At 36.6% G+C, this 26,486-nt stretch overlaps 1 protein-coding gene across 1 annotated transcript in view; it reads left to right on the forward strand.

Moving 5' to 3' along the window:
- Nucleotides 1–26,468, forward strand: part of NSUN3 (NOP2/Sun RNA methyltransferase 3) — a 60,384-nt gene extending 33,916 nt beyond the window's left edge. Inside the window, exon 6 of the mRNA XM_028504922.2 lies at nt 24,358–26,468. Coding sequence (XP_028360723.1) covers nt 24,358–24,628 — 271 coding nt within the window. The 3' untranslated portion in view covers nt 24,629–26,468. The remainder of the gene's footprint in view (nt 1–24,357) is intronic.
- Nucleotides 26,469–26,486: the final 18 nt, after the last annotated feature.

A 26,486-nucleotide genomic window follows, 5' to 3' on the forward strand; every position in this document is an offset into this window, starting at 1 on the left:
CTGCACTAGTCTTCATTCCCACCAACAGTGCACTAGGGTTCCCTTTTCTCCATATCCTCTCCAACACTTGTTTGTTGATTTGTTTATGATGGCCATTCTGACCGCTGTGAAGTGGTATCTCATTGTGATTTTAATTTGTATCTTTCTAATGGCTAGTGATGCTGAACATCTTTTCATATTTCCCTGGACCCTCTGTATGTCCTCCTTGGAGAAGTGTCTGTTCAAGTCCTTTGCCCATTTTTTAATTGGGTTTTTTGTTTTCCTGAAGTGGAGTCATGTGAATTCTTTATATATTTTGGAGCTCAAACCCTTGTCCAAGTTATCATTAGCAAATATCTTTTCCCATTTTGAGAACCAAAAAAGAGTTGGTTCTGTTTTTATTTTAATGCTGTTTTCTTTAGCCATACAGAAAGTTTTTAATTTGATGAGGTCCCATTTGTTTATTCTTTCTGTTATGTCCCTTGCTCTAGGGACATATCAGTGAAGATGTTGCTGCATGGAATGTCTGAGATTTTCCTGCTTATGTTTTCCTCTAGGAATTTTATGGCATCACAATTTATATTTAAGTCTTCTATCCACTTTGAATTTATTTTTGTGTATGGTGTAAGTTGGTGATCAAGTTTCATTTTTTGGCATGTTTCTTTCCAGATCTACTACCCCAATTGTTGAAGAGGCTATTTTTACTCCATTTTATGCTTCTGCACCCTTTGTCAAATATTAATTGACCATAGAGACTTGGGTTTATTTCTGGGCTCTCTGTTCTGTTCCACTGGTATGTGTTCCTCACTTATGCCAGTACCAGGCTATTTTGATTACAGTGGCCTTGCAATGTAGTTTGATATGAGGTATTGTGATCCCTCCTACTTTGTTCCTTTTTCTCAAAATTGCTGCAGCTGTTTGGGGTTGTTTATGGTTCCGTATAAATCTCTGAAATTTTTGTTCTATGTCTGTGAAATATGTCATTGCTACTTTAATAGGGATTGCATTGAATCTATAAATCACTTTGGGTAGTATGGCCATTTTGATGATGTTTAATTCTTCCAATCCATGAGCATGGTACATGCTTCTATTTATTTGTGTCTTCCTTAATTTCTTTCTTCAGTGTTGTATAGTTTTCTGAGTGTAGGAATCTTAACCTCCTTAGTTAGGTTTATTCCTAGGTATTTTCTTTTTCTTTTTCTATTTCAAATGGGATTTTTTCCTGATTTCTGTTTCTTATATTTCATTGTTGGTGTACAAAAATGCCTTTGATTTCTGAATATTTACTTAGTATCCTGCTGTTTTGCCAAATTCATTTATTAGTTGGGGTAGTTTTTTAGTGGAGTCTATAGGATTTTTTATGTACACTAGCATGTCATCTGCAAACAATGACAGTTTTACTTCCTCATTTCCAATTTGGATGCCTTTTATTTCGTTTTCTTGTCTGATTGCTGTGGCTAGGACTTTCAATACTATGTTGAATAGGAGTGGTGAGAGCAGACATCCTTGTCTTATTCCTGATATTAGTGGGAAAGCTCTAAGTTTTTGCCCATTGAATATGATGTTGGCTGTAGGTCTTCATATATGGCCTTTATTATGTTGAGGAATGCTCCCTCTATTCCCACTTTGCTGAGAGTTTTTATCATAAATGGGTACTGTACTTTATCAAATACTTTTCCTGCATCTATTGATAAGATCGTGTGATTTTTGTCTTTCATTTTATTTATGTGATGTATTATGTTTATTGATTTGCAGATATTGTACCATCCTTGCATCCCTGGGATGAATCTCACTTGATCATGGAGTATGATCTTTTTAATGTATTGCTGGATGCGGTTTGCCAATATTTTGTTGAGGACTTTAGCGTCTATATGTTCATCAGCGATATTGGCCTGAAGTTTTCTTTCTTTGTTATGTCTTTATCTGGTTTGGAATTAGGATGAAGCTGGCTTCATAAAAAGAGTTTGTGAGTCTTCCATCTTCTTGAATCTTTTGGAATAATCTGTGAAGGGTCGGGGTTAGCTTTTCTTTAAATGCTTTGTAAACTTCTCCTGTGAAACCGTCTGGTCCAGGGCTTTTGTGTGTCGGATGCTTTTTGATTACTGCTTCAATTTCATCTGCTGTTATTGGTTTGTTTAGGCTTTCTGCTTCTTCATTCAGTTTTGGAAGATTATATTTTGTTTAGAAATTTGTCCATTTCGCTAGGTTTTCAAATTTCTTGACATATAGTGCTTTGTACTAATTTCTTACAATCCTTTGTATTTCTGTGGTATCAGTTGTAATCCCTCCTCTTTCATTTCTGATTGTGTTATTTGGGTCCTCATTCTTTTTTTCTTGATGTATCTGCTTAAAGGCTTATCAATTTTGTTTATCTTTTCAAAGAACCAGCTCCTGGATTCATTGATCCTTAGAACTGTGCTTTTAGCCTCTATGTCATTTAATTCTGCTCTGATCTTGGTTATTTCCTTCCTTCTACTTGGTCTGGGCTCTTTGTTGTTGTTCCTCGAGTTCTTGTAGGCATAGGGTTAAGTTGTTTATTTGAAATGTTTCTATCTTTTTTAGGTAGGCCTATATCGCTATGAACTTCCCTCTCAGGACTGCCTTCACTGTGTCCCAAGTTTTGGATTGTTGCGAATTCATTTTCATTTGTTTCCAGAAACTTTTTGATTTCTTCCCTAATCTCATTCTTGACCCATTCATTGTTTAATAGCATGCTATTCAATCTCCATGACTTTGAGTGTTTTGGGTTTTTTTCATTGAGGTTGGTTTCTAGTTTCAGTCCTGTGTGGTCAGAGAAAATGCTTGATATGATTTCAGTGTTCTTGAATTTGTTGAGGCTTGTTTTGTGTCCTATCATGTGGTCTATCTTTGAAAATGTTCCATGTACATTTGAAAAGAATGTATATTTTGCTTCTTTGGGATGAAAGGCTCTATATATATCAGTTAAGTCAATTTATTGGATATAGGGCATTGTTCAATGCCACAGTATCTTTGTTGATATTTTGTTTGGAAGATCTGTCCATTTTTGACAGTGGGGTGTTAAAATTCTCTACTATAATTTTGTTGCTGTCAATATCTTTCTTGAAGTCCTCCAAGATTTTCTTTATGTATTTCGGTGCTCCTATGTTAGGTGCATATATGTTTACAATGTTTATGTCTTCTTGATGGATTTTTCCCTTGAGTATTATGAAGTGATCTTCTGGGTCTCTTTTTATGGCTCTTTTTTTGAAGTCTATTTTGTGGTATGAGTATTGCTACCCCAGCTTTATTTTCCTGTCCATTTGCTTGGAATATTTGTTTCCAGCCCTTAACTTTCAGTCTGTATAGGTCTTTGTTTTGAGGTGGATCTCTTGTAGACAGCGTATGCGTGGGTCATGTTTTCTTATCCATTCAGCTATACTATGTCTTTTGATTGGGGCATTTAATACATTTACGTTTAAGGTTATTATTGATAGGTACTTATTCATTGCCATTTTTTCATTCCTGTGTTCCTCTTTCTTTCATTGTTTTTCTTCCTGTTCTTAAAACAGACACTTTAGAATATCTTACAGAGCTGGGTCGGAGGAGGTATATTCTTTGAGGCTTCTTTTGTCCAGGAAGCTCCTTGTTTGGCCTTCCATTTTAATTGAGAGCCTTGCTGGGTAAAGTAGTCTTGGTTGCAGGCCTCTGGTTCTCATTACTTGGAATGTTTCTTGTCCTTTGCTTCTGGCTTGGAGTGTTTCCATTGAGAAGTCAGCTGCTAGTCTTTTGGGGGCTCCCTTGTATGTTACTTCCTATTTCTCCCTTGCTGCCTTTAAGAGTCTCTCTTTGTCTTGAAATTTTGCCATTTTAATTATGATGTATCTTGAGGTGGGCCTCTTTGGGTTCCTCTTGATTGGGACTCTATGTGTTTCATATATTTGTGTGACTTTTTCTCTTACCAAATTAGGGAAGTTTTCCATCATTACCTTTTCAAAGAGGTTTTCTATCCCTTACTCTTCTTCTCTTCTTCTCCTTCTAGTATCCCTATTATACAGATATTATTATGTTTCATGTTGTCCTGCATTTCCCTGAACTCCTCTTTGTTTTTTTTGAGCCTCTTTTCCTTTTCTTGCTCTTTTTGGGTGTTTTTTTCTACCTTGTCATCCAGCTCGCTGATCAGATCCTCTGCTTCATCTAGCCTGGTTTTGATCTATTCTACTGTGTTCTTCAGTTCAGAAATTGTATTCTTCATTTCCTCTTTGCCTGTGCTAATAGTTTCTATTTCCTTTTTCATGCTGATATAGTTTGCAGTGAGTTCATTGTTGTTTCACTATAGTTTTTGGTAATTTTTTGTGAGCTCATTGAACTTCCTTATAACCATTGCTTTGAATTCAATATCTGATAGTTGACTTGCCTCTATTTCATTTAGCATTTTTTCTGAGGCTTCCTTTTTTCCTTTCATTTGGGGATTGTTTCTTTGTCTTCCCATTGTTTGTGAGACTCTTCTTGTTTGCTTCTGCTTCTTAAATTGATCTCTTCTGACTCCCTAGATTTATGATGTGAACTTCTATGGTAGAAGACCTGTGAGATTCAGTGGTGCAGTCTCCTTGATCTCCTGAGCTTGCTGGTCTTGGGCTGATGTTTATGTTGGCTCTCTGTATGTCTTTGGGATTTGATTATTGTTGGGTCTCTCGTTGGTGGGTCCTTCCCTCCAGCAGGTTAACTGACAGTCAGTCCATCCATCACATCTTGTACTCTGTTGTGCAGGTGTGGTCAGGCTGTGTTGAAGCTGGTTCTTCTCTGTGTACAAGGTTTTGAGGCTTCTCTCTTGCTGTTGTTCAGTTGTTTATTCTGGGTAATTTCTCCATCATTTAGTTGTATTTCCAGATCAGTCCTGGGTTGAGGTTACTGTGGCTTCCACTCCCCCCACCCTCTTCTGTTGTTATCTGTTGGTGGTTCCTTTGTTGGTGAGTTTCCTCTTCCAGCACATATACTAGTGTTCACAACTCCCACCTACTCATCTGATTTTTTGATGTCTTCTACAATTTCGATGTCCTCTACAAGGACATGTCTTTAATATTCATATATACTGGGATACCATTGGCTGGTTGCTCTGTTCCTCAGAAGATTGACTAGGTGTTTCACCCATGTACAGGAGGAAGTGGATTCTGCTCCCACCTATCTTGCCACCATCTTCCAAAAATCTCCTAATTGCTTTATTTATTGATCTTCAAGCTAGTTCTATACTAACTTAATTACCATGGGATTAATATCATAATATATAGGTGTAAATCTTCCCTTGTTTTTTTTTTTGTTTCATATTCTTTCTTTTGTTAAGAGTATCTTTGTTATTTTTTACTATTTTGCATTTCTGTACACATTTTAGAATCAGCTTATCAAGATTCATGAAAAAAATTTGGGGATTTTGATTGGAATTACGTTAAATTTATCAACTTGAACAGTTTTGACATTTTCTAGTATGTTTTTACTCAGCAACTCCACTGCTTGGAATATACCCCCAAAATCCTGAAACACCAATTTAAAATGATTTATTTACCCCTATGTTCATAGTAGTGCTATATACAAGAGCCAAGTGCTGGAAATAGCCTAAGTGCTCATCTAGATGAGTAGATCAAAAAGCTGTGGTACATCTATATAATGGAAAACTATGCAGCATAAAGAAGGAAGGAATTCCTACATTTTGTGACAGCACTGATGGAACAGGAGGAGCCTCTTATGCTAAATGAAATAAACCAGTTGGTGAAAGACGAATATCATATGATCCCTCTTATAAGAGGAATCTAATTAAGAAAATAAACTAATGAGCAAAACAGGACTAGAGAAATGGAAACAGGGTACAGACAGTTGCCAGAGGAAATGGGGGAGAGGGTAATGATGGAAAGAAGGGGAAAGGATTAGTCAAAGAACATGTATAATTGACCCGTGGACCTGGACAAAGGTATGAGGGTTGACTGTGAGAGCTGAGAGTGGGCTGAGTGGAGGAGAGCAAGGGGGAAGTTTTTTGACAACTGTAATAAAATAAACAAGAATAAAAAATGCCTTTAAAAATGTAAAAATATCAAGGAGTAGGCTTTCATTATAGTCTCTGGAGCAGTTTCTGTAACATTGCCATAATTAAATATGTTTTGACTATTTGACAGGACCTTCAATTAAAGCCAAGTGGGCCTATGGTTTTCTTTATGGGAAAATTTTGACCATTGAATTTGTTTCTACTTGGTTGTAGGACTTTAAATGTTCTCTCTTCTTGAATCAGTTTGTTTGTTTGTTTGTTTTTAAGTCATTTTCACATTTTATCTAAGTCTCTAAATTGTAATGGTACAGAGCATGGGTACCGAGGAAATAGGGGAATCTCTCCAAATCCTGCAAAAACGGGGCAGGGACATGAAGGAATATTCAGAAAGCAGAAGGAACAACATTTAAGGCACATTGCGTAACAAAGGTAGATTAACAGCCTGTGCCTTCCTGAAGGAAGAAGCTGCTGCCTGGGTGAATTGTGAACATGACTGTGAGAATGTGTGCCAGCAAAGTGACTCAAGACATAGTGGTGGGGAGCTCCTACATTTGCTGTTAGAGCTGTGGGGGTGGATGTCCACCCCAGTGCCTGTATGTGGCTTGGAATTCTTGCCATGACCAAAGATGTCAGCAGAAAGAGGGTCAAAGACAGTGAAGAGCTGACAAAAATGACAGAGTATAACACACCATAGAAAGAGCCAGATATTTGGCCACACAGGAATTTCTGGGCTGAGCATTTAAAATTTGAGTGGGGGGTCTTCCATGAGGTCGAGAGGTCTGCAGTGAAGTCTGCCATGAAGTCTGGAGGTCTGCAGAGAAGTCTGCCACAAGATTGTGAATTCTCCCTGGAGGACTATCTGTAAAAGATGCTGGCAGAGCTGCAGAGACCTGCTTGGGCAAGTACACAGACACACTGGTGAGCTGATGGATGAAGTAAATGCGGCTCCAGAGGAAAGAAACTGATGCTGCATGAAGGACTCAGGCTGGTGCACCCCGACTCAGGAAAGATGCTTGGAGACGAACTGGAACTGGAAATGCTGAGCTGAACTGGGACCTCTGCATTTCTGAAGAACAGTACCTTTGAGTAGTGTATTCTGAAACTGGTCTTGCTTGGTAGATGGAGGCAAGGTTATTCATTTTGAGTGTTTTAAGGGGAGTGAGACTTAATGGCAGAGAGCCTCACTCACTCTCCCTCACTTGTGGGCCCATGAGGTGCCAGGCATACCAGTGGCTTAGACCCCACGTGGATATAAGCTCACTCCAGGAGGCAGAGTCCCATTCTGGGATGTGCGCTTCCCTGGACCCCAGCATCTGGGACACCACGATCCAATATAGCACAGCACACCATTCTGGGACAGCTACATGGAAGTTGAGAGCAGTGCACCTCAAAACCTGAATGAGAGAGCTTCAACGAGAAGATGGCGACTCTGAAACCCCCAAGTGTACATGCCGGAGAGGATGGAGATCTGTTTGTGTGACTGGCTTAAGGATAGATAAGAAAGAAAATGGGGAACTTCTATGCATGATTTTGGCTTGTAGCCTTTTGGAAATCAAGGGGAGTTCTGAGTCTTGGGGGAAAGAAAGGCTTAGAGCAGGAGTGCTCTCAGCACCACCATCCCAATGTTGGAACCCTGTTAATAAAAATCTGTTTCCTTCAACACAAATCATTGGGTCATGTGGAATCAAGGTGCCAGACAGCTGAAACCCAGTTTGCATGGTTACAGAATGTATTGACATAAAGTTGTGTACAGTATCTCCTTGTTATCTTTTCAACATCTGCAGGATTTAAAATAATGTCCTTGTTTGTTATTTTTTGTTCATCAGTCTTGCCTGAGGATCTTTTCCAGATCCAACATTTATCTTTATTCATCCTTTTAATTATAAGTTTGTTTTCTATATCCAAACACATATAGGAATTTTCTGGCTTTTTTATTATTTTCTTTTTATTTTTGTGATCACAGAACAGGTGCAATATTATATCAGCCATCTGAAATTTATGTTGACTTGCTTCATAACTCCATATTAGGTTTTATAGATATATCTATAAAAGTTTTTTATAGGTATTTTATTTGTGATTGAGAAGAATGCGAGTTTTACATTTATTAATACTGTATTCTATATATGTTTATTGGGTAACATTTGTTAATTTTGTTATTCAAATCCCCCGTAGTGTTACAAAAAAACAAATAACAGCTGATCTCTAGTCAGTTATTGAAAAAAGTACATTAAAATCTTCAAGTATGATTTGGATTTATACATTTTTCTTTGTAGTTGTGTCAATTTTTGATATATATATTTTAAACTCATGTTATTAGAAACATAAATTTTGCTTTGTTAGTGATTTTTGTACTATCTCCAGCACCCTTGGAGCCACCTTATTTTGGCTCTGAAAAAATAGAGCTCTGTTTTCTCTACTTAGTCTTGAACCTAGACAGTTCTGCTTCTGTATGTTTTAATTGTCTGTACTTCTCAGTAATATTTAATTTGATAGCATATTCCATGATTTAACACAACTATTATATATACATATATACACACACACAGTGGGGAGCTGCTTAAATAAAGGTATTCAAACTAAGGTATGTATTTCATTAAGACATCATAGTTATTCAACTTGTAAAATATTGGTAATAATTAGATTTTTAGTCATTTTTTCTGAAAAGCCTCTAATGATTTTAAACAAAATGAAAATCTTCTTCCATCAGAAAGGTTTTCTGGGGACTTGGCCTTATGTGCTTTCCTTTCTTTTATAACCTGCAGGAGGATTTGAATAACAAAATTAACAAATGTTACCCAATAAACATATAGAATACTGTATTAATAAATGTAAAACTTGCATTCTTCTCAATCACAAATAAAATACCTATAAAAAACTGACCTGTTATGGAGTTACATTTTTAAATAAGAAATAGCTGTTGTTTTTCTCCACAGAATTATTTAAGACAGTGGTATTTATACTTTGCTTTGTAAAGAGCAGGAGCCATTTTGAGGGAAGAAAGGATGACCAGAAAGCTTCTTAGTTCACCACACCAAATCCAACCAGAGGTTTTTTAACTTTATGTGATTAAGCTTGTAGGAATTCACTTGAGGAAAGTTTTTTCTTCTTACTAAAAAAAGTTGGAAAAAACTTTTAAAAATCATTTAAATCAGTGGTAAGTTATCTCTTCATTTATAAGCACATTTTCTACAGGACAAAAGTCAATTCTGGTGGTTTTCTTGAAAGCTTTTTAGTTCTTTTTCTTTGTATGAGTAAAGAGGCTATATTTGATAGTAGATCAAAGATCCTATTTTAAGTTTAGATCTAATGTGTCTTTTGTTACTCTTTTTTAATTTAAGCAGCACAAAACTGGATTCCTTGGGTTTAACCTCAGCAGAGTTTTTAGTCTCTCCTATACCCATCTTAATGAGGTAATTAATTACTGAGATGTATTGAACTAGATATCTCCAAGTAGAAACTGATAAGAAATACCTTAAGACTTGTCACTTATAATCTGTTTCAGGAGTATCTAAGAGTCATTACTCTGCTCTCCCAGTACTATATAAAAATATCCCTTCTCAAGGTAAAAACTTACTACTAATGGAAAGATGATTATCAGCATTTTGTTTGTTTCTTAGGTAAACAAAGGAATAGCTTCTGGGTATGGTATCTCTGAAAATTGCAAACTGGGTCATGTTTCCTTATCTTAAATTTACAGAACTTCTTTGATAATAAACAGTTTGATACCTAGAAATTTGATTGCTTTCTGTGAGCACAGTAAAGAGCACTGGGATATAGCAATGGGTCGCTATTAATATCAACCCAGAAATCTCTGTGTTTTTGATGCTTATAGTACCTGAAAGTTAACTTTAAATCTGCATTTATTTGATAGATTATACATAAGCTTCTATTTTTCACCCCAATGTCTCCTTTGGTTTTAGTACATAATAGTAGTAGGAATTTATTTGCTTTCTTGCCCAGACTGCTATTTATCAGCAGAAACAGTAACTGATACAAATATATCAAGTGAGCGAAATGATGAGAAATAGGCAGTGGAAAAATGAAAGAAATGAGAACTGCTGAAAAGGAACAAAAATGGAAAAATTGCAAATGAATATAGAAACCAACAATGTAACATAGAAAATAAATATGGATTGGTAAGGAAAAGTAAATGAAAAAAAATCCCTGAAATGCTGAGAGGAAAAAAGACATGAAATGGAGAGGAATAAACATTTTGAGTGGGGTCAGGGGCAAAAAAAATAAATAAAGATAAAGGCTTTGTGGAGCTCATAACAGTTGGTTAAAGGTGTGGTTTTACCGTTTGTTAAATTATCTTGTAGTAATTAAAATATATCCATTGGTATATCAAATTAGGCTAATAATTTTTAAAAGACTAGATTTATTTTTTTTCCTTTTAAATCAAATTGACTGCCCCCACACTAACCTCCTTCGTTAGATTTTCCATATGTCTCCAGAAAAGCAGTATTGCGGGGGTAACTTTTGTTTTTAAATGTTTGATGGAATTTTTGTTATCTAAAAAGTGTTCTGGTACCAGTTCCAGTGTAGTGGTGGGGAGTTCCCCATACACCACCAAGCAATTTCCTGCAATACCAGCTGGGTGTCCTACAGTTTAACTATCTATCTAGAGATAGTGTCTGATCCTATAGGTTAAGGAACAGTCCACCCCACCACCCCACTTCAGATCCAGTTGCAAGTTCAGGTTGTCACCTGTGTTTCAGAAGTTCCCAGCACCCCTCCTTGGGTTTGGTTAATTTGCTACAGCAGCTCTCAGAGCTCAGGAAAAGTTTACCTACAATTACAAGCCTATGAAAGGGTATGATAAAGGATACAGATAACATCCAATGGAAAAGATACATAGGGCAAGGTACATGAGAAGGAGCACAGAGCTTCTTTGCCCTCTCTGGGCATGTTGCTCTTCCAGTACCACCACGTACGTGTTTCACCAACCCATAGACAATTGATTAAATTATTGGCCATCTGCATTTTTACAGTTTCATTACATGGGTATGATTGATTAAATCATTGGCGATTAGCATTTGATTCAACCTCCAGCCACTCTTCCTTCCCCAGAGGTCAAGGGATTGATCTGAAAGTCCTCTAGTCCTGTGGTTGGTTCCCCTGGCAGCCAGCCCCCAACCATAGGTGCAGTCCCAGAGTCACCTTGTTAGCACCACTAAAGACAACTTTTGTGGCTCTTATCATTTAAGAATCCCAAGATTTTAGGAGCTGTTATCTGAAAAGGGGATGAAGACCAAATATATATTTCTTACTATAAAGCACAATATCACAGTACCATATATCTCAGTTTAAAAATGGTGGTCAGCCCTGGCTGGTGTGACTCAGTGGACTGAGTGCTGGCCTGTGAACCAAAGGGTCACCGGTTTGATTTCCAATCAGGGCACATGCCTGGGTTGTGGGGCAGGTCCCCAATTGGGGCATGCAAAAGGCAACCACATATTGATGTTTCTCTCCCTCTCTTTCTCCTTCCCTTCTCCTCTCTCTAGAAATAAATAAATAAAATCTTTAAAAGAAAAGTGGTGGCCATGGTTTTCCATAGAGTCAAGTTCATTTTCTCGAGTTACCAAATTTTTCAATTCAATCAGTAATGAGACCATAATGGCTAGGAAATAAACTTCATCATGAGATTATTTCACTTTTTCTAGCAAGAGAAAATAAAGACCTTTTTCTTATTTTTATAAGTTGTTGGCAAAAGTTTTCTTTTTTCCAAATAAAGCCTCTGTTTTTTATCATTTTTATTCTATAATTAAGAGTTGTAAGTTGTGTGAGTTGTTCCCTATTCAGGATTTTTGAGTGTTAATTTCTAGGTATATCCTTTGTTTTACACTGAAAAGTTCTCTGCCTGACCTGCCTCTTAATTAAGGTAGTACTCATTCCTATAGTTGTTAATAAGTGCATTTTGAGGACATTCTTTCCAGTTGTGTTATATATAAAAAATACAAAATGGATATAATATAAACCCTGTTTTCAAGGAGCTAAAAATTAATTGCTTGAGAAAAACAGAAAAGGGAAGAATTCTATGGGAATCAGTGAAGGTTTCAGAGACTATGTAAGCTTTGAAGTGGATCTAGAATGATGAAGAAGGAAAGTTTGCCTGGTCAAAAGTAAACAAAATAATTTTGTAAGCATTACAGACAGTAATGCTTGCAGTAAATGGACAGTAATTTTTGGAATCCTCAGGTAAGCTTCTAGTTGCACTGTCAGTCTGTGATCTTTGTTCATTGTAGCCTGTACATGTTCAACATTCTGAGGTGTTCTGCTTATTGCAGGCCTTCCAGAACATGGATCACTTTCAATAGATTCTCAACCATCTTTGAAGCATTTGTGCCACACTTTTATTTGTGCTGCACTCATTGCATTGTCCCTGAAAGCCTTTTGTATCATCTGAATAGTTTCTGGGGAGGAATATTCAAGCTTAACGTAAAATTTGATGCAAATTCATTTCTCTGTTCAATCAGTCATTTTAATTGTGACAGCCGCACAGTACACATGCTTACCCAACAGCGTCTGCAACCCCTACTGACTAGTACAGTGAAGCCATCATTGTTCACACATGCATATTACAGTCCACTCTCCATGGCTGCCAGGTTACATCAATGTCATGCAAACCATTCTTATTATATTAATAGTGGCTGGACTTTTTCTGGGCAGACCTCCTATATGTTAATACTTTTCGTGTGTAAGACATTTTCGGACAAAGGAGAAAGGTCAGGAGCAGGGTATGAGATATTATAAGTGATAATGGATGATTTACAGGAAGTAGAAGAGCAGAAAAATTCATAGCAAGAAAATTCTTGCTAGGCAACTCAGAAACAATGGGACATGAGGTATCTATCTAACAGGCTTGGAGTCTTCCTGTAAGGGTAAAGTTTCTTAAGGTTATTGTGCCAGGTCTCCCTTCCCAAAGCAGGTTTTCTCTCTCTGAATCTCTGGGGCAGGAAAGGGGAGAAGGTCAAAGGTTCTTTGTTTATTAAGAAACAGCTTCAAATCAATATCCCAAAAAGACAGCTTTAAGGTGGCAAAAGTTTGGTCCCTGCACTGTCACCAGAACCTACATAGGTTAATCTCTTTACCACCACTAAGACTTTAATGACCTGAGTGATCTGCAGAAACCTAGGACATTTTGTCATAGACCTGCATAGGGCCCTGGTATAGGATTCAGAGAAGCCAAGGAAAGATCCTGTGGTTGCTGGAGGAGCTGTCCCCATTCCACCCACAAATTGAGCCAGTGGATCTGTAACAACATGGGTACACCATGCTACATGTTTGTTTCAAGGAATTTGTTTTAAGATTTATTTATTTATTTTTAGAGAGGGAAGGGAGGGAGAAAGAAAGAGAGAGAGAGAAACATCAATGTGTGGTTGCTGGGGGCCATGGCCTACAGCCCAGGCATGTGCCCTGGCTGGGAATCAAACCTGCGATACTTTGGTTTGCAGCCCACGCTCAATCCACTGAGCTACACCAGCCAGGCATTTTCAAGGAATTTTGACGTACAGGCTTGTGTAACCCACAACCCCATCCAGTGAATATAGAGTATTTTCATCACCCCAGATTCCTAGTGCTCCTTCAGAATCCATTCACACCACTCATCAGAGGCAGCCACTGTGCTGATTTCTTTCACTGTAGATTAACTTTGTCCATTCTCTAACTACATAAAATGTAATCAGACATGTACTTTTTATTTTTAGTATGGGACTTTTCCCTCAGTATAATATATTTTAAGCTTGTTCCCATTGTGTGTATCAAAAGTTTGTTTCATTTTATTAGGTGAGGTATGAAAGCAACATCTTTGCTATTGGACTGAATCCTGTTGCCCACACAAGAACATTTATTCAGAAGTGCTTGAGTGAGGCTTCAGGCCACTGCTTTATCTCAGTAAGAGCGGGCTCTTCAGGGATACCTTTTTTTATCACTAGTTCACTTTGGGGCACAGAATCTGTTGACTTTTCCAACCCTTCAAGGCCCAAATTATGAAGTTTTTAATCAATTTAGATTCACAGGCAGAGAGCCTGCCTTAGCAGAGTTGTATTCCTTTCATCTCTGCTTCCAAATTCTCAAGATCTTTATTGAGCCGTCTCTCCTTAACACATACTAATATTTTGAGATTTTCTTCCAATCATCCTATCTAAGTTTTGTTTAGCATGTGATCTGTCTTTCGAGATTATAAACTGTGATTTTATTAAGTGTTTTTCAATGGCATAATAAGGGTTACTGGCTGTATTAGGGTTCTCCAGAGAAACAGAATCCAAAGGGTGAGTTTTGTGTGTGTGTGTGTGTGTAAAGGGATTTTTTTAAAGGAATTGATTCACATGGTTATGAAGGCTGACAAGTTCAAAATCTGCAGGATGGGTCAGCAGCCTGGAGATCCAAAAAAGACCAGATGTTGTGGGTCAAGGCCGAAAGCTATCTGCTGACCAAATTCTGTCCTGTTCAAAGAAGGTCAGTCTTTTGTTCTTTTCAGGCCTTCAGCTGACTGGATCAGGCCTACTAGCTTGTAGAGGGCAGTTTGCTTTCCTCAAAGTCCACCAATTTAAATGTCAATTATAGCTGAAAATATCCTCACAGAAACATCCAGAATAATGTTTAATCAAATATCTGGGCACAGTGGCGCAGCCAGGTTGACACATAAAATTGTAATAACAGGCTTTCTAGCCTGTAGTATTTGTTAAGTAAAAGTCTGAGTGGGCTTTCCAAGGTCCTGGCAATCAGTTGATTGCCAGACTCCACAACCATCAGGGATTGAGGCCCCATCTATCTTCCCCCTCATGGTCCAGGGTTGCTATGCCAGCTCTTGCTATTTAATCTGAATTTCAACTTGTAGGAAGGAGCGAAAAATCGTAACTCAACATTACTTTCACTCACATCTCATGAATATGACTTAGTCATATTACTACCTTTAGTAAAAGGCAGTTTAGGAAATTAGCCTTATCTGTCCCCAATTAAAAATCCCATTACTACCGAAGAAAACGAGGACAGCTATTGAGGAACAATTAGAAGTATTGGGTTGGCCAAAAAGTACGTATTTTTTTTCTGTAAGGTAAAAGACACATTTTTCATCTTCAACAACAACTTTATTGGTTTGGATATTTTGAGTATGTCAGCTATCTCCCACATGGTATAATGGTGATTATTCTCAATTAATGTCTTGATTTGATCACTATCAACTTCAATTGGTCTACCTGACTGTGGAGCATCATCCAGTGAGAAATCTCCAGCACAAAACTTTGCAAACCACTTTTGACAAATTCAATCAGTCATGACATCTTCTCCATACACAGCACAAATCTTCTTTTGCATATTAGTTGTGTTTTTACCTTTCTTGAAATAATAAAGCATAAAATACTGAAAGTGTTGAGCATTTTCTTCCATCTTCAATATTAAAATGGCTACACAAAAATTCACTAGTTTTGATGTTTTTTTTAAAAGACATGCTGATATGACAGTGTCACAATACAATCTAAAAATTGTTTTGAATGAAGTTTAAAAACAACTAAGCACTACTAGAGTCACCTTATGGAAAAAAACAAATGAATTATTTTGTCAACCCAATATTTGTCACAAGTTGGAAATCGCCTGATCAGAGAACAGCGGGGGATGCAGAGAAAATTAACAAGAAAATCCTTTCACAAGAAAACCAGTTAGATGAGGGGGTGGGCTGGAATGGTAGTAAAAGGCAGAAAACTGTACTTGAACAACAATTAAAATAAAACAAACAATTTGAAAGATTTTACAGTGGTCAAGAAGTAGATGACAAAGGCCTTAAATAAGTGAACGGGAAGGGAATAGAGACATGGTCAGGTTTGCAGGGTATTTTCAGTGGAGAGTTAGTATAACTTGGTGATTGATTGGCTCTAAAGGGGGAAGGAGAAGAACGTGTCAAGGATAACTGGCTAAGAGCACACGCTTGCAGCTCTAGTGTTAGGATTTAGATCCTGTTTTGGACATTTACTACCTTTACTGAGTGGACTTGTTCAAGTTGCTTAACTCTCTTACCTTGGTTTGCTTATCTACAAAGTGAAAATGATAATTCATGTTTCAAAACTTAATGGAAAGATTGAAATGTTTGAAATGACATGTAAGACCTCTAACATTAGCAAAAGAGAAAGCAAGGATAAAGTTCTTCTGGGGAAGACTGATATTTAAGGGATAGGAGGAATTGGGAAGGTACAGAAGGAGGCCAGAAGAGAACTTCAGCAAAGTGGGAGATGAACACAAAGACTCACATCCAGGAGGCCAAAGTGATACAAAGTGTTTTGAAGTTGAGGGTGAATGACAGGATCTAATAGAGTAAGATGAGGGCTGCAAAATAAGACTTTCAGTTTAGACTGGTTATGTACTCATCAACAAGCTTATGAGGAAAACATTTTAATCTACCTTTTAGAGTTGTGGAAACAAAATTTGGGTAAATGAATTACCATGTTATTTGGAATAATTACCAAATTACTCCAAATTATTTGGAATTTTAATGAAGTCACTAGCTTTGAATTTCTAACGAGTAATTTGTTAAAATTTTTTAAAACTGATTTAGATGTCAGTCTGTGATGAAGAGGTTCAAAATATGTCTCAGTGTGAGGTATTTGCTTTCATTTATTTTATCGTAAATTCTGTGCAATAGCACTTTAATAGGTGAAGGCTGTATGCTCTGTAAAAGAAGCAGGTAGCCAAAACTCTCAGGTCATATTTTCAGACCTGTTACATCTTAGTTTTTTGTGTGTTAAAAATGTGTTTAAAAGCAGTTATTCTTTACCTTCAGTAAGTATTTGTGACAGTTGGGACGATAAAATGTATGCATGTGGCATTCTCTGTTTTACTGCCCCAGATTCCATACTTATTTTAGCAGTGGTAATATTTGCTTCAGGGCATGTAGCACTGGTGAAGCTCGTGGTCCCTGAAAAGCTTCAGCTTGTGGCAGTCTTTGTGCTGCATTAATTGGCTGTGTAACTTCAGTTAAGTCACCAAGTCTTTGTGACTCTCCTTTTGATAAATTGGTCAGACTATTTACCCTGTGCACCCCATAAAGTTTTATTAAGGCTCTGTGTGTGGAGGCTTAAGCTCTCTTTAAATTAAGCATCAAATAAACATAAGGTAATATGATTAATTAGGCTCATCACTTGTCCTTCACTCATTAACATAGGATCAGCATCTCATTTCATTCCTGGACCAAATCCACATTCCCATCGATTCAGAAATATAATATTCCATTACCTTTTATTCTGTTAAAAAAAATAAGAATCCCTTTTGGAGGAATATGTACTGTGTGTGTAGTGTCCTTTGGAAGCATATTGCCTTTTCAGTTTTGGATTTAGTTAAAATTGTCATTTGAGCAGTAAGATACAAAGATTGCCAGTAGCTTTCATACATTTCTTTCATGGTATTATATAACTGTTTTCTACATAACTTGTAAGTGACCCTATAAAGTAATCTTATATAGAATCTTGGAGATATTAATTGAATATTATTTGGTACAAGGAACCGATTGCAGAATCGATGGTCCTATAATTTTAAATTTTTTAAATTACTACAATCTTACTTGGTTTTAAAAAAATGTTTAATGCCTGGCTGGTATAGCTTAGTGGATTGCCCGCAGGCCTGTGAACCAAAGCATCGCTGGTTTGATTCCCAGTCAGGGCACATGCCTGGGTTGCAGGCCATATCCCCACTATGGAGTGTGCTAGAGGCAACCACACATTGATGTTTCACTCCCTCTCTTTCTCTCTCCCTTCCACATCTCTCTAAAAATAAATAAATAAAATCTTTAAAAAACAAACAAACATTTAATGCTAAAGTTTCTAAAACAAGGGGGACAGACTGACTTGCTAGTATTGTGGCAATATAGGATCTTTAAATCTATTTCTCTTGATTGCTTCCCCATATTTACACCTGGGGAAGAATGATAGCTGTTGCCTTGATGCTTTAATAGTAGTGAAAGGGACAGGAAGAAGGTGAGGAATAAATGTATTAATCATGGTAATGTTTAGCTGTAATCTTAACTGTAATCTTTTTTTTTTTTTAAGATTTTATTTATTTTTAGGGAGGGAAGGGAGGGACGGAGATAGAGAGAGAGAGAGAAACATCAATGTGCGGTTGCTGGGGGTTATGGCCTGCAACCCAGGAATGTACCCTGGCTGGGAATCGAACCTGGGACACTTTGGTTCCCAGCCCGCGCTCAATCCACTGAGCTACGCCAGCCAGGGCTTAATTGTAATCTTAATCTTAATTCAAGAGTATATACATCTATGATTGCTTCTGCCTCTCAAATTGCAGGAGAGACAGTGATTGTAACTTGAAACATGTTACAAGGAAGACATAGAAAGAAGTTATGTATTTCCTGATGTTGAATCATGAGGACAAAAGTTACTTTCTGCTTTGGACAAAAGATGGCACTATTGCTGTGCTGATTGTTTCCTTCTGCAATTTGGGCTCAGTCTTTTTAAATGAAAAAAATAGTTAAATTTAGTGATGTAATTAATACTGACCCTTCCAGCTGAATGCCAAATTTCTAATCAAGGACCTCAAGAATAGAACAGAAAAGTGGAATTTATATTTTAAAAATGTGTTAGGTTGTTTTAATAGCTATTTATAAAAATAACATTCTCTGAGATTCAGAAATTTGCCATAGAAACAACAGGACACCCTCCTACATCATGTTTTCAATTATTGTTAAGTTTGAAATTCCCTCCCTTTGGGACTTTGACAGCTGTCGGGGCTCCAAGATGTTTTAGTTTTTAGTTTGTTTAGTTTTTCAAGGTCATGGAACTTACTCTTTCATTAAAATAATACTTTTTTTTCTTCAAGATGTTAAAATTGGGTAATTATTTTTCTTTTATTTTCCTGAGTCATCACACTTTACTGATAGTTGGAAAGCTACATGGACTAGTCTGGAAGTATAAAAGTGGTCTCTCTTCTTGTGCTGGGAAAGCAATACTTTCTCTTCTTGTTTCTAAGCCAGTATCTTAAATGACTCTTGGGACTTGATTTTCTGTTTTTCTCTAAGCAGATCTTTCAAGGATGGAGAAATTCAGTGAAAGGCACTGAACAAAATGACAGAATGAACTCCTGAGAAAGTGGCTTTGTTATTGATTGTACAGAGTGTTCTTTTAAAAATAACAAACATACGAATTAAAACACCCTTTTTGCCAGGGGCGTGTGGGGTAGTGCTAAGGAAGCCTTGGTGTGTTGATAGAACATAAAAACAATCCCGTTTTCCTTCTTTCTTTGTATTAGAATAAGGAAACACTGATGGACTCCTTCACGTAGACTGCAGATTCGCCTTTCAGATGCTTTTTAAGTTAGTGTTTAAGTGGTTTACTTTTAAAAAGTAATTAAAGTAAGCTTTCATCAGATAATGATGGGACTAATTCTTCATGTTGATACAGTACAGAAGATATTTACAACTCATTTGAATCTAAAATACAAGTACAAAATATTCAAAACCTTGGAGGCCAGATGTGTTTCAGAATTCCATCTTTGTGTTTGGATGTATTTATTTTATCCTCAACCAAGGACATGCTTATTAATTTAGAAAGAGGGGAAGGGAGAGAGAGAGGGAGAGAAACATCGCTGCAAGAGAGAAACATCAGTTGCCTCATATGTGCCCCAACTGGTGACTGAACCCACAACCTAGGCACGTGCCCTTGACCTTTTGTCTTATAGGTGATGCTCCAACCAACTGATCCACACTGGCCAGGGCTTTTTGTGTTTTTTAAAAGGTAATATACATACTTGGTAAATCACCTCACCCAGTAGTATCTGGGGTAGTACCCTGTAGTCAAACAATATGTTTTCAGAAAAACATATGAATAAGTTATACCACAGGGGTTAAGTATTGACCATGAATAGCTTTATATCAATTTAGGTCAGATTTTGAGGCCAAATGAATCTTCTCAAACTTAAGAAAAAACTGTAAGTTGTAGAGCTTTTTGGGTTTCACAATAGTCTTGTAAGACATAGTAGACCTGAAGTACCATTTAGGTACACTCTGAACTGCCAAAAATCAATAAGTTTTCTGTTTGTAAATAGGGAAATTTTAACTTAACATTATATTCTATTTAATAGCTTTATTTTTTAGAATATGTTTTGATCTGTTTTTAGCTGCTTTATTAACTAAGTGGTTCAAACACAGAATGTATTTCAGCCTATTCCATAATACACTGAAAGACAAAGATTTGGAGAATTTTGTCCAGCCAACCTCTGCCATAAAACAGTAGGGTATCTGGCATACGTTCTGTGCCCCCCCCCCCCCCCCCCAAAAAAAGCCATTCTTTCTCTGTTAGGAGTACTTTGGGTAAAAGCATTTCCCATTCTATTTAATGCAATATTATAATCAGGGTCAGCTTTATTTCCTACAATAGTGTTGTGAGATAGAATCTTACTTCAAGAAGAGCTAAGCTTAATCAGCACTTAGGTAGGAGGCTTCTGAGGGGAATATATATGTTTCAGGAAAATGATAGAAGGATCTTACTATGTGCCAAGTCTGCTTCCTTTAGAAATACTTCCGCAGCTCTACATTATAGTTGGACATTGTATATTGAATGATATACAAAACCAAAAATAATGTCTACTAGTTCTTATTTCAGTTCAAAGTATTAGGTTTGCCTTGTACCTAATCTGATCAAAATAATTCTTTTGCTTTATCTGCTGTAGTTACTCATAACATCTTTCTCTGCCCTGTACTGGTATGATTAGAACGCTCTGCGAACCTGTTTTTTAGCATCAGTTACAGTTCAGTGGTAGAGAATGCTTGCCAGTCATAATACAATTTGATTTTTGAGTAATTTCATACAACCTAGTGCTGTAGCACAGGTAAACAATAACTCATTACTCAGGGTCTTGTTAAGCCATAAAAGAAGTCGAAAGACAGCTAATTTGGAGATTAGCAGAGTATATCATTATGCCAAAATGGATGCTGCTTAGTTGTATGGTTTTCCTTCATCTTATTTTTTAAAAAATAAATAATTTTGCCCTGGCCAGGTGGTGCAGTGGTTGGAGTGTCATGCTGTATACCAAAAGGTTGTGGGTCCAATCCCCAGTCAGCACATATGGGAAGCAACCAATTGACACTTCTCTTTTGCATCAGTGTTTCTTTTTGTCTCTCCCATCCTCTCTCTAAAATCAATAAACATATCCTCAGGTGAGGAAAAAAAAAGAATAGCTTTGCATAGCACAGAAATTTTCATAAGCATAGAAAACCTTTTGCCTTTGTTAGAACCCAGCTCCAGCAAGTCTTGTTTTTCTTTTCTAATCCTGCCATATCTTTCCATATGGTCATTACCACAATTTTTCCGGGTATTAGGTGCTACTCAAGTCTTTCTAACTTCTAAGTGTTTCTTTTATCCTCCAGAATTTAAAATTTCTTACTAGGCTTGTTAAGAACTACTAAGCAATATCTTTCTTGAATTCTTACCATTTTTCACCTGAAGCAATACAACCTTTCTCACACCTTACTATCTTGCAAATACATATATAGTCCTTTTATGATTTGAATGAAACCTATAATAATACTTATTATATTCTGATGGACTGTTTTAAAACTTGTGAATTGTTATGGAAGCAGATGATTTATCCTAGGCCCTACTGTAGTGGCCAGAGTACTGTACATTTATGTTCATATATTTTAAGCATGTGCTAATTTTCCTTTAGTATATTGTAAAATATATAATAAATTTATCTTTTGATTTTTAATGGAATATCAGTACCAGAAGTATTGGTTTTTAAATCATTGAACTAATTTGATTATAGAGTTGTTAAATATTCCAGCCTTAATTAAAATTGAGCACCTAGAGCCATTTTTGTATCAAAAGCAAAGAAACTCTTATATGCATTGGTAAATGCTAATATAGAAATAGAGTTATACTTTCTCCAAAACCAGGAGTAAACTCAATATTGGACTGGTTCAGTTTATGAGAAAAACTGCCTTTTATGGCATAAAATAATGTTTAGCATAGAAAGGTCTTGGCTTTATGAACCCTGGGAGTGAGGTTTTTCTTTTTTCTTTCTCTCATTGCCTCTTTTCCCTGATCTTTAAATACAAATGATGGCATTTTTAAAATCCCCCACTACTACAAGCCAAAGGATAGAAATGGTATTTAAAGAACAGTCATCAGCAGCAAAACAGCAACAAACCATTTGACAGGAATCCCTAACATTTTGCCCTAGGATGTTGAGATTAATCCAGTTTGTAATAAAGCCTTTTAAACAATTTCCTTGTTTAGAAATTAATGAGACCAGTTAAGTTACACCAATCTAATTTTAGAAAGATAAGTTATGAACGTTGTAATGAAAACAAAGCAGAAGAATCAGCCAGCATCTGCAACATTGTAGAAATTAATTTAACTTTGCATCAAGCGAGAAACATACTGTTTGTAAATGATAAGGCTTCTATGTACTTTTGTATAACTGTAATGAGAAAGGATTATACTTACTTGACTAGGCATTGGCTTGGCTAATCGTAGAACTAGGACCAAATGCTATAACTTTACAGATAATCTGCATATATTCCTTGCACAGTAATCTAACTTTTTAAAAGAAAATATTTTATCCATTACTGTAGTCAATAGAAAAGGATCCAAAATGAGTACAGCTGTAACATAGTTTTAGCAAAATCTACCGATGCCTTAGTATATCATTATTAAAAAAATAAAAAAAATACCATCACCGAGTATGCATTTGTTTCTTATTGCTGCTATAACAAATTACCACAATCTTATTCTTCTAGAAGTCATAGCTTTAAAATCAAGGTGCTAGCAGAGCTACAGTTACTTCAGGAAGTTCTAGGGGAGTGCAATAGGCTGAGTGCTTGTGCCCCCCATACCTACCCCCAGGCCCAAAATTTATATGTGGAACTCCTAATTCCAAAGGTGATGGTATTGGGTAATGGAGATTTCAGGGGTGATTAGGTTATGAGGGTGGAGCCCTCATGAGTGGGATTAGTGCCCTTATAAAAAAGACTACAGTGAGCCCCCTCTCTCTTTTGCCATGTGAGGGCACAGTGACCATCTGTGAACCTAGAAGCCGGTCTTCATCAGATGCCAAACCTGCCAGTGCCTTGATCTTGGACTTCCCAGTCTCCAGAACTGTGAGAAATACATGCTTACATGGTTTAAATCACCCAGTCTATGGCATGTTTGTTATAGCAGCCCGAAATCATTTCCTTACCTTTTCCACCTTCTAGAAACAGCTCACATTCCTTGGCCTTTGGCCAGCAATCCCGTTATTCCAGCCTTAGCATCAGTGATTACCTTTCTTTCTCTGATTCTCCTGCTTCCCTTTTCCAGTAGTAAGGATCTTTGTAATTACATTAGGCCCACACAGATAATCCAGAATGATCTTTCCATCTCAAGAGCCTTTATTTAATCACATCTGCAAATAACTGTTTGCTATGTAGATCTTTATTTATAGACCTCTGTTACTGGGATGTGCTCTTGTTGTTTAAATATAAATGGGAGACATGGGGCTGACTGTACTCTTAAACCCAGTAAAGATTCTGGAACATGATTTCTTTTTCATGTATTTGAGGTATTGATTAGTAATTGCTCTGCAGTTTTACCACAGCAGCTGGACTAAAACTTTTCTAGCTTTATGTTTCAGTGGATGACCTTGCTTCCCACTCCACTCTTCTTATCAAGGCTGTTTATCCTGAACCCTCATTTACCTTAAAACATCCTGGTTCCATGTTCATGCTCCCATCCTGTTGCCCATGAAGAGCAGAACCCCATCTTTTCAAAGGCTAACTTCTGCATCTGCACTCTGAAGCCTGAGACGTCTCCTCTGCTACAACTGCATTTGTAAATATGTATAGGTCTTCCCTTCAAAAACAAACACACACACAAACAAATAAACCTTTCTTCCCATAAACTATACTTTCATCTGGTGAAGTCTTAATTTCTTTTCTAATTTCTTCCTACTTTTAAGTACAGACGTTCTCTGAGTGTCTGCCTATAGTCCACTTTTTTTAGGAATAAGTGGGAAATCCTACTTATTCACATGACTTCAACTATACCTGTGCCCCAACCCCTCTCCTGAAGTCCAGCTGCTCCACTCCACCTGCCCATGCTTACCATTCAGTGTAGTCAGAGACAAGCCTATTATTTCATATTCTACCCTGATCCTACTGTCCTCAAAAGAACAAAACAGCAAACCAGTCAAATACACTGTCCGTCTTTCCCGTGTTCATTGATTTGATTACCATTTTCCTAGCCATGCACAGGTACATTAAAATGAAATAGTTGTAAGGCAAGAAAACATCCAAAGTTATTACAGTCCGAGTCAGCATAAGTTGTTTCATGAATGTAAGTTTCCTTGACCTCAGACCCCCTAGTTTGCTTTTCACGTAACTAACCAATCTAACATGTTTTCCTGATTACATGCAGGTCTGGGATTAAGGCGTTACGCCCTGGAGGGTTACTTGTGTACTCTACATGCACGCTTTCCAAGGCAGAAAATCAAGATGTGATCAGTGAAATTTTAAATTCCTACAGTAATATCATGCCTGTGGACATTAAAGAAATGGCAAGGACTTGCTCCCAAGACTTCACATTTGCTCCCACCGGCCAGGAATGTGGACTCTTGGTGATTCCAGAAAGGGGCAAAGCCTGGGGCCCAATGTATGTAGCCAAATTGAAAAAATCATGGACTCTTTGAAATTAGTGATGTGAATTTTGTAAACTATGTCAATGTATTATTACTTATTTTTCTAGTCTCTCTACATGTTAATATTTAAATAATTATGGAGTTGCTATCTCTGGGTCTGTTTTGGAATCCTATTTAGTTAATTCTCTGGCATCTCAGAGATTAGGCTTGAGAATTTTCCAGGTGTATATTTTTCTAGAAATGTATCTATAACCATGATTTAAGGTGGTACAGATGGTGTTTGTTCTGTATAATAAATCTGCTGTCTTTTACTTGGCATTTTGTAGTTAAATTAGTCTACCTGCTTTTATGCACAAAATGTTTAGAAATACATTCTATCCGTGATGTTGGTACTATGAACCTTTAAAAATGCACATTTGCTGGCCCTCTTATAAGTTTTCTCCTTATAAAAACATAGATTCTTCAAGAGTTTTCCTCCACCTTTTTCTGTAAGAAATGCTTGGTATTCTGAGACTAACTTCTTAAGCAGCACTATTTCTGGTTCTAGCAAAAAAGTTTCTTATTTGCTAAGTTGTTTTTTGTTAAGGACCACCTTCTGTTTACTGCAAAGATCAGTGACTCTTATGACACCAGCTTTATTTCTCTACTTTTTTGCATTCACAACGACGAACTGAAAGGGTAAATTATGCCGTAAGGCCATTAGAACAGCAGATTCACTTGCACATGTTTGAATGTCGACATTGAGCTTGTAGAATAATGGAGTCTATCCAGCAGACTATAAAGCAAGTACTTGAAACTAAACCGAATGATTAATAACTGCAATAACTGAACTATTTTTGGAGAGTTTTGTTACATAATTGCAGTTATAATGAGCATTACAGAATCTGATTATCTTACAGTTGCAATCTGGAGGAGCTTTTTATTTCACTCGGCTATGAAATGTTATATGAGAGTGTGATGTCACATATTAATGTACAAGAGGGAGCTGCCTAATGAGAGTGGATTATACTATTACCAAAACCCAATACATTTACTAAGTGGCTCTCCCTCTTTACATACATCCTGGGAATACTGCACACATTTCTGTATATGTACTTGGGATTTTAGTTTCAGGTTTGGATCATGTGTTTTCTCTAGAAATCGCTTTACTTAGAGTCCAAACATAGTTTTCCAACTATTAAGAAAAAGTATGTAGCATACTTCAAAAGATTATATCTATTTGGAAATTAGCTTTTTTAAAAAAATAAACTCTGTATAAAATTCTGCTGAAGCTGAATCCTTTTGAATTATTATGCTCTGTATACTTAAACTAGAACTATTTGCTCACTAACTTTTTTGTTTATTTTGCAAGCATGTATAACTGGGTTCCTGTAATTGGGAAGTCCTAGTAAGAATTTTAGTTTTATACCTCTATTCCATTAACCATTTTTTCTTTGTATTTAATCAATATGTTTAAAGAAAAGTGGGATCTCTTAAACTCAATAAGATATACCAGGTTAATGTAAAAGACTAATGATAATGGAAAAGATATTTGTGTGTGTGTGTGTTTATTATTTTTTTTATTTGAAATCCTGGCTTTAGATATTATAGGTTTAAAAAGTGCATTCATTCATTCTGAGTAGGTTAATTACAAAGCAAATTTTTATAGTGCATTTTGTTGAATGTCATTATTTTCCCAACATATTGCCGTGAAGCCTATTCTGAGTACTCAGTGTGCCACTGGATTAGACCTTCCTTTGATTACTGAAAAAGTGCAACTATATATATATATATATATATATATATATATATATGAATATTTATATGAATATTTGTGTATATATGTTTATATTATTAATAGTTATAATGAAGCAACTGACTTTTATGTAGCATTAAATATTTGGTTACATTACTTATATGTTATCCTTTT

This window comes from Phyllostomus discolor, chromosome 2 (genome assembly GCF_004126475.2).
Source record: "Phyllostomus discolor isolate MPI-MPIP mPhyDis1 chromosome 2, mPhyDis1.pri.v3, whole genome shotgun sequence".
NCBI lineage: Eukaryota > Metazoa > Chordata > Mammalia > Chiroptera > Phyllostomidae > Phyllostomus > Phyllostomus discolor.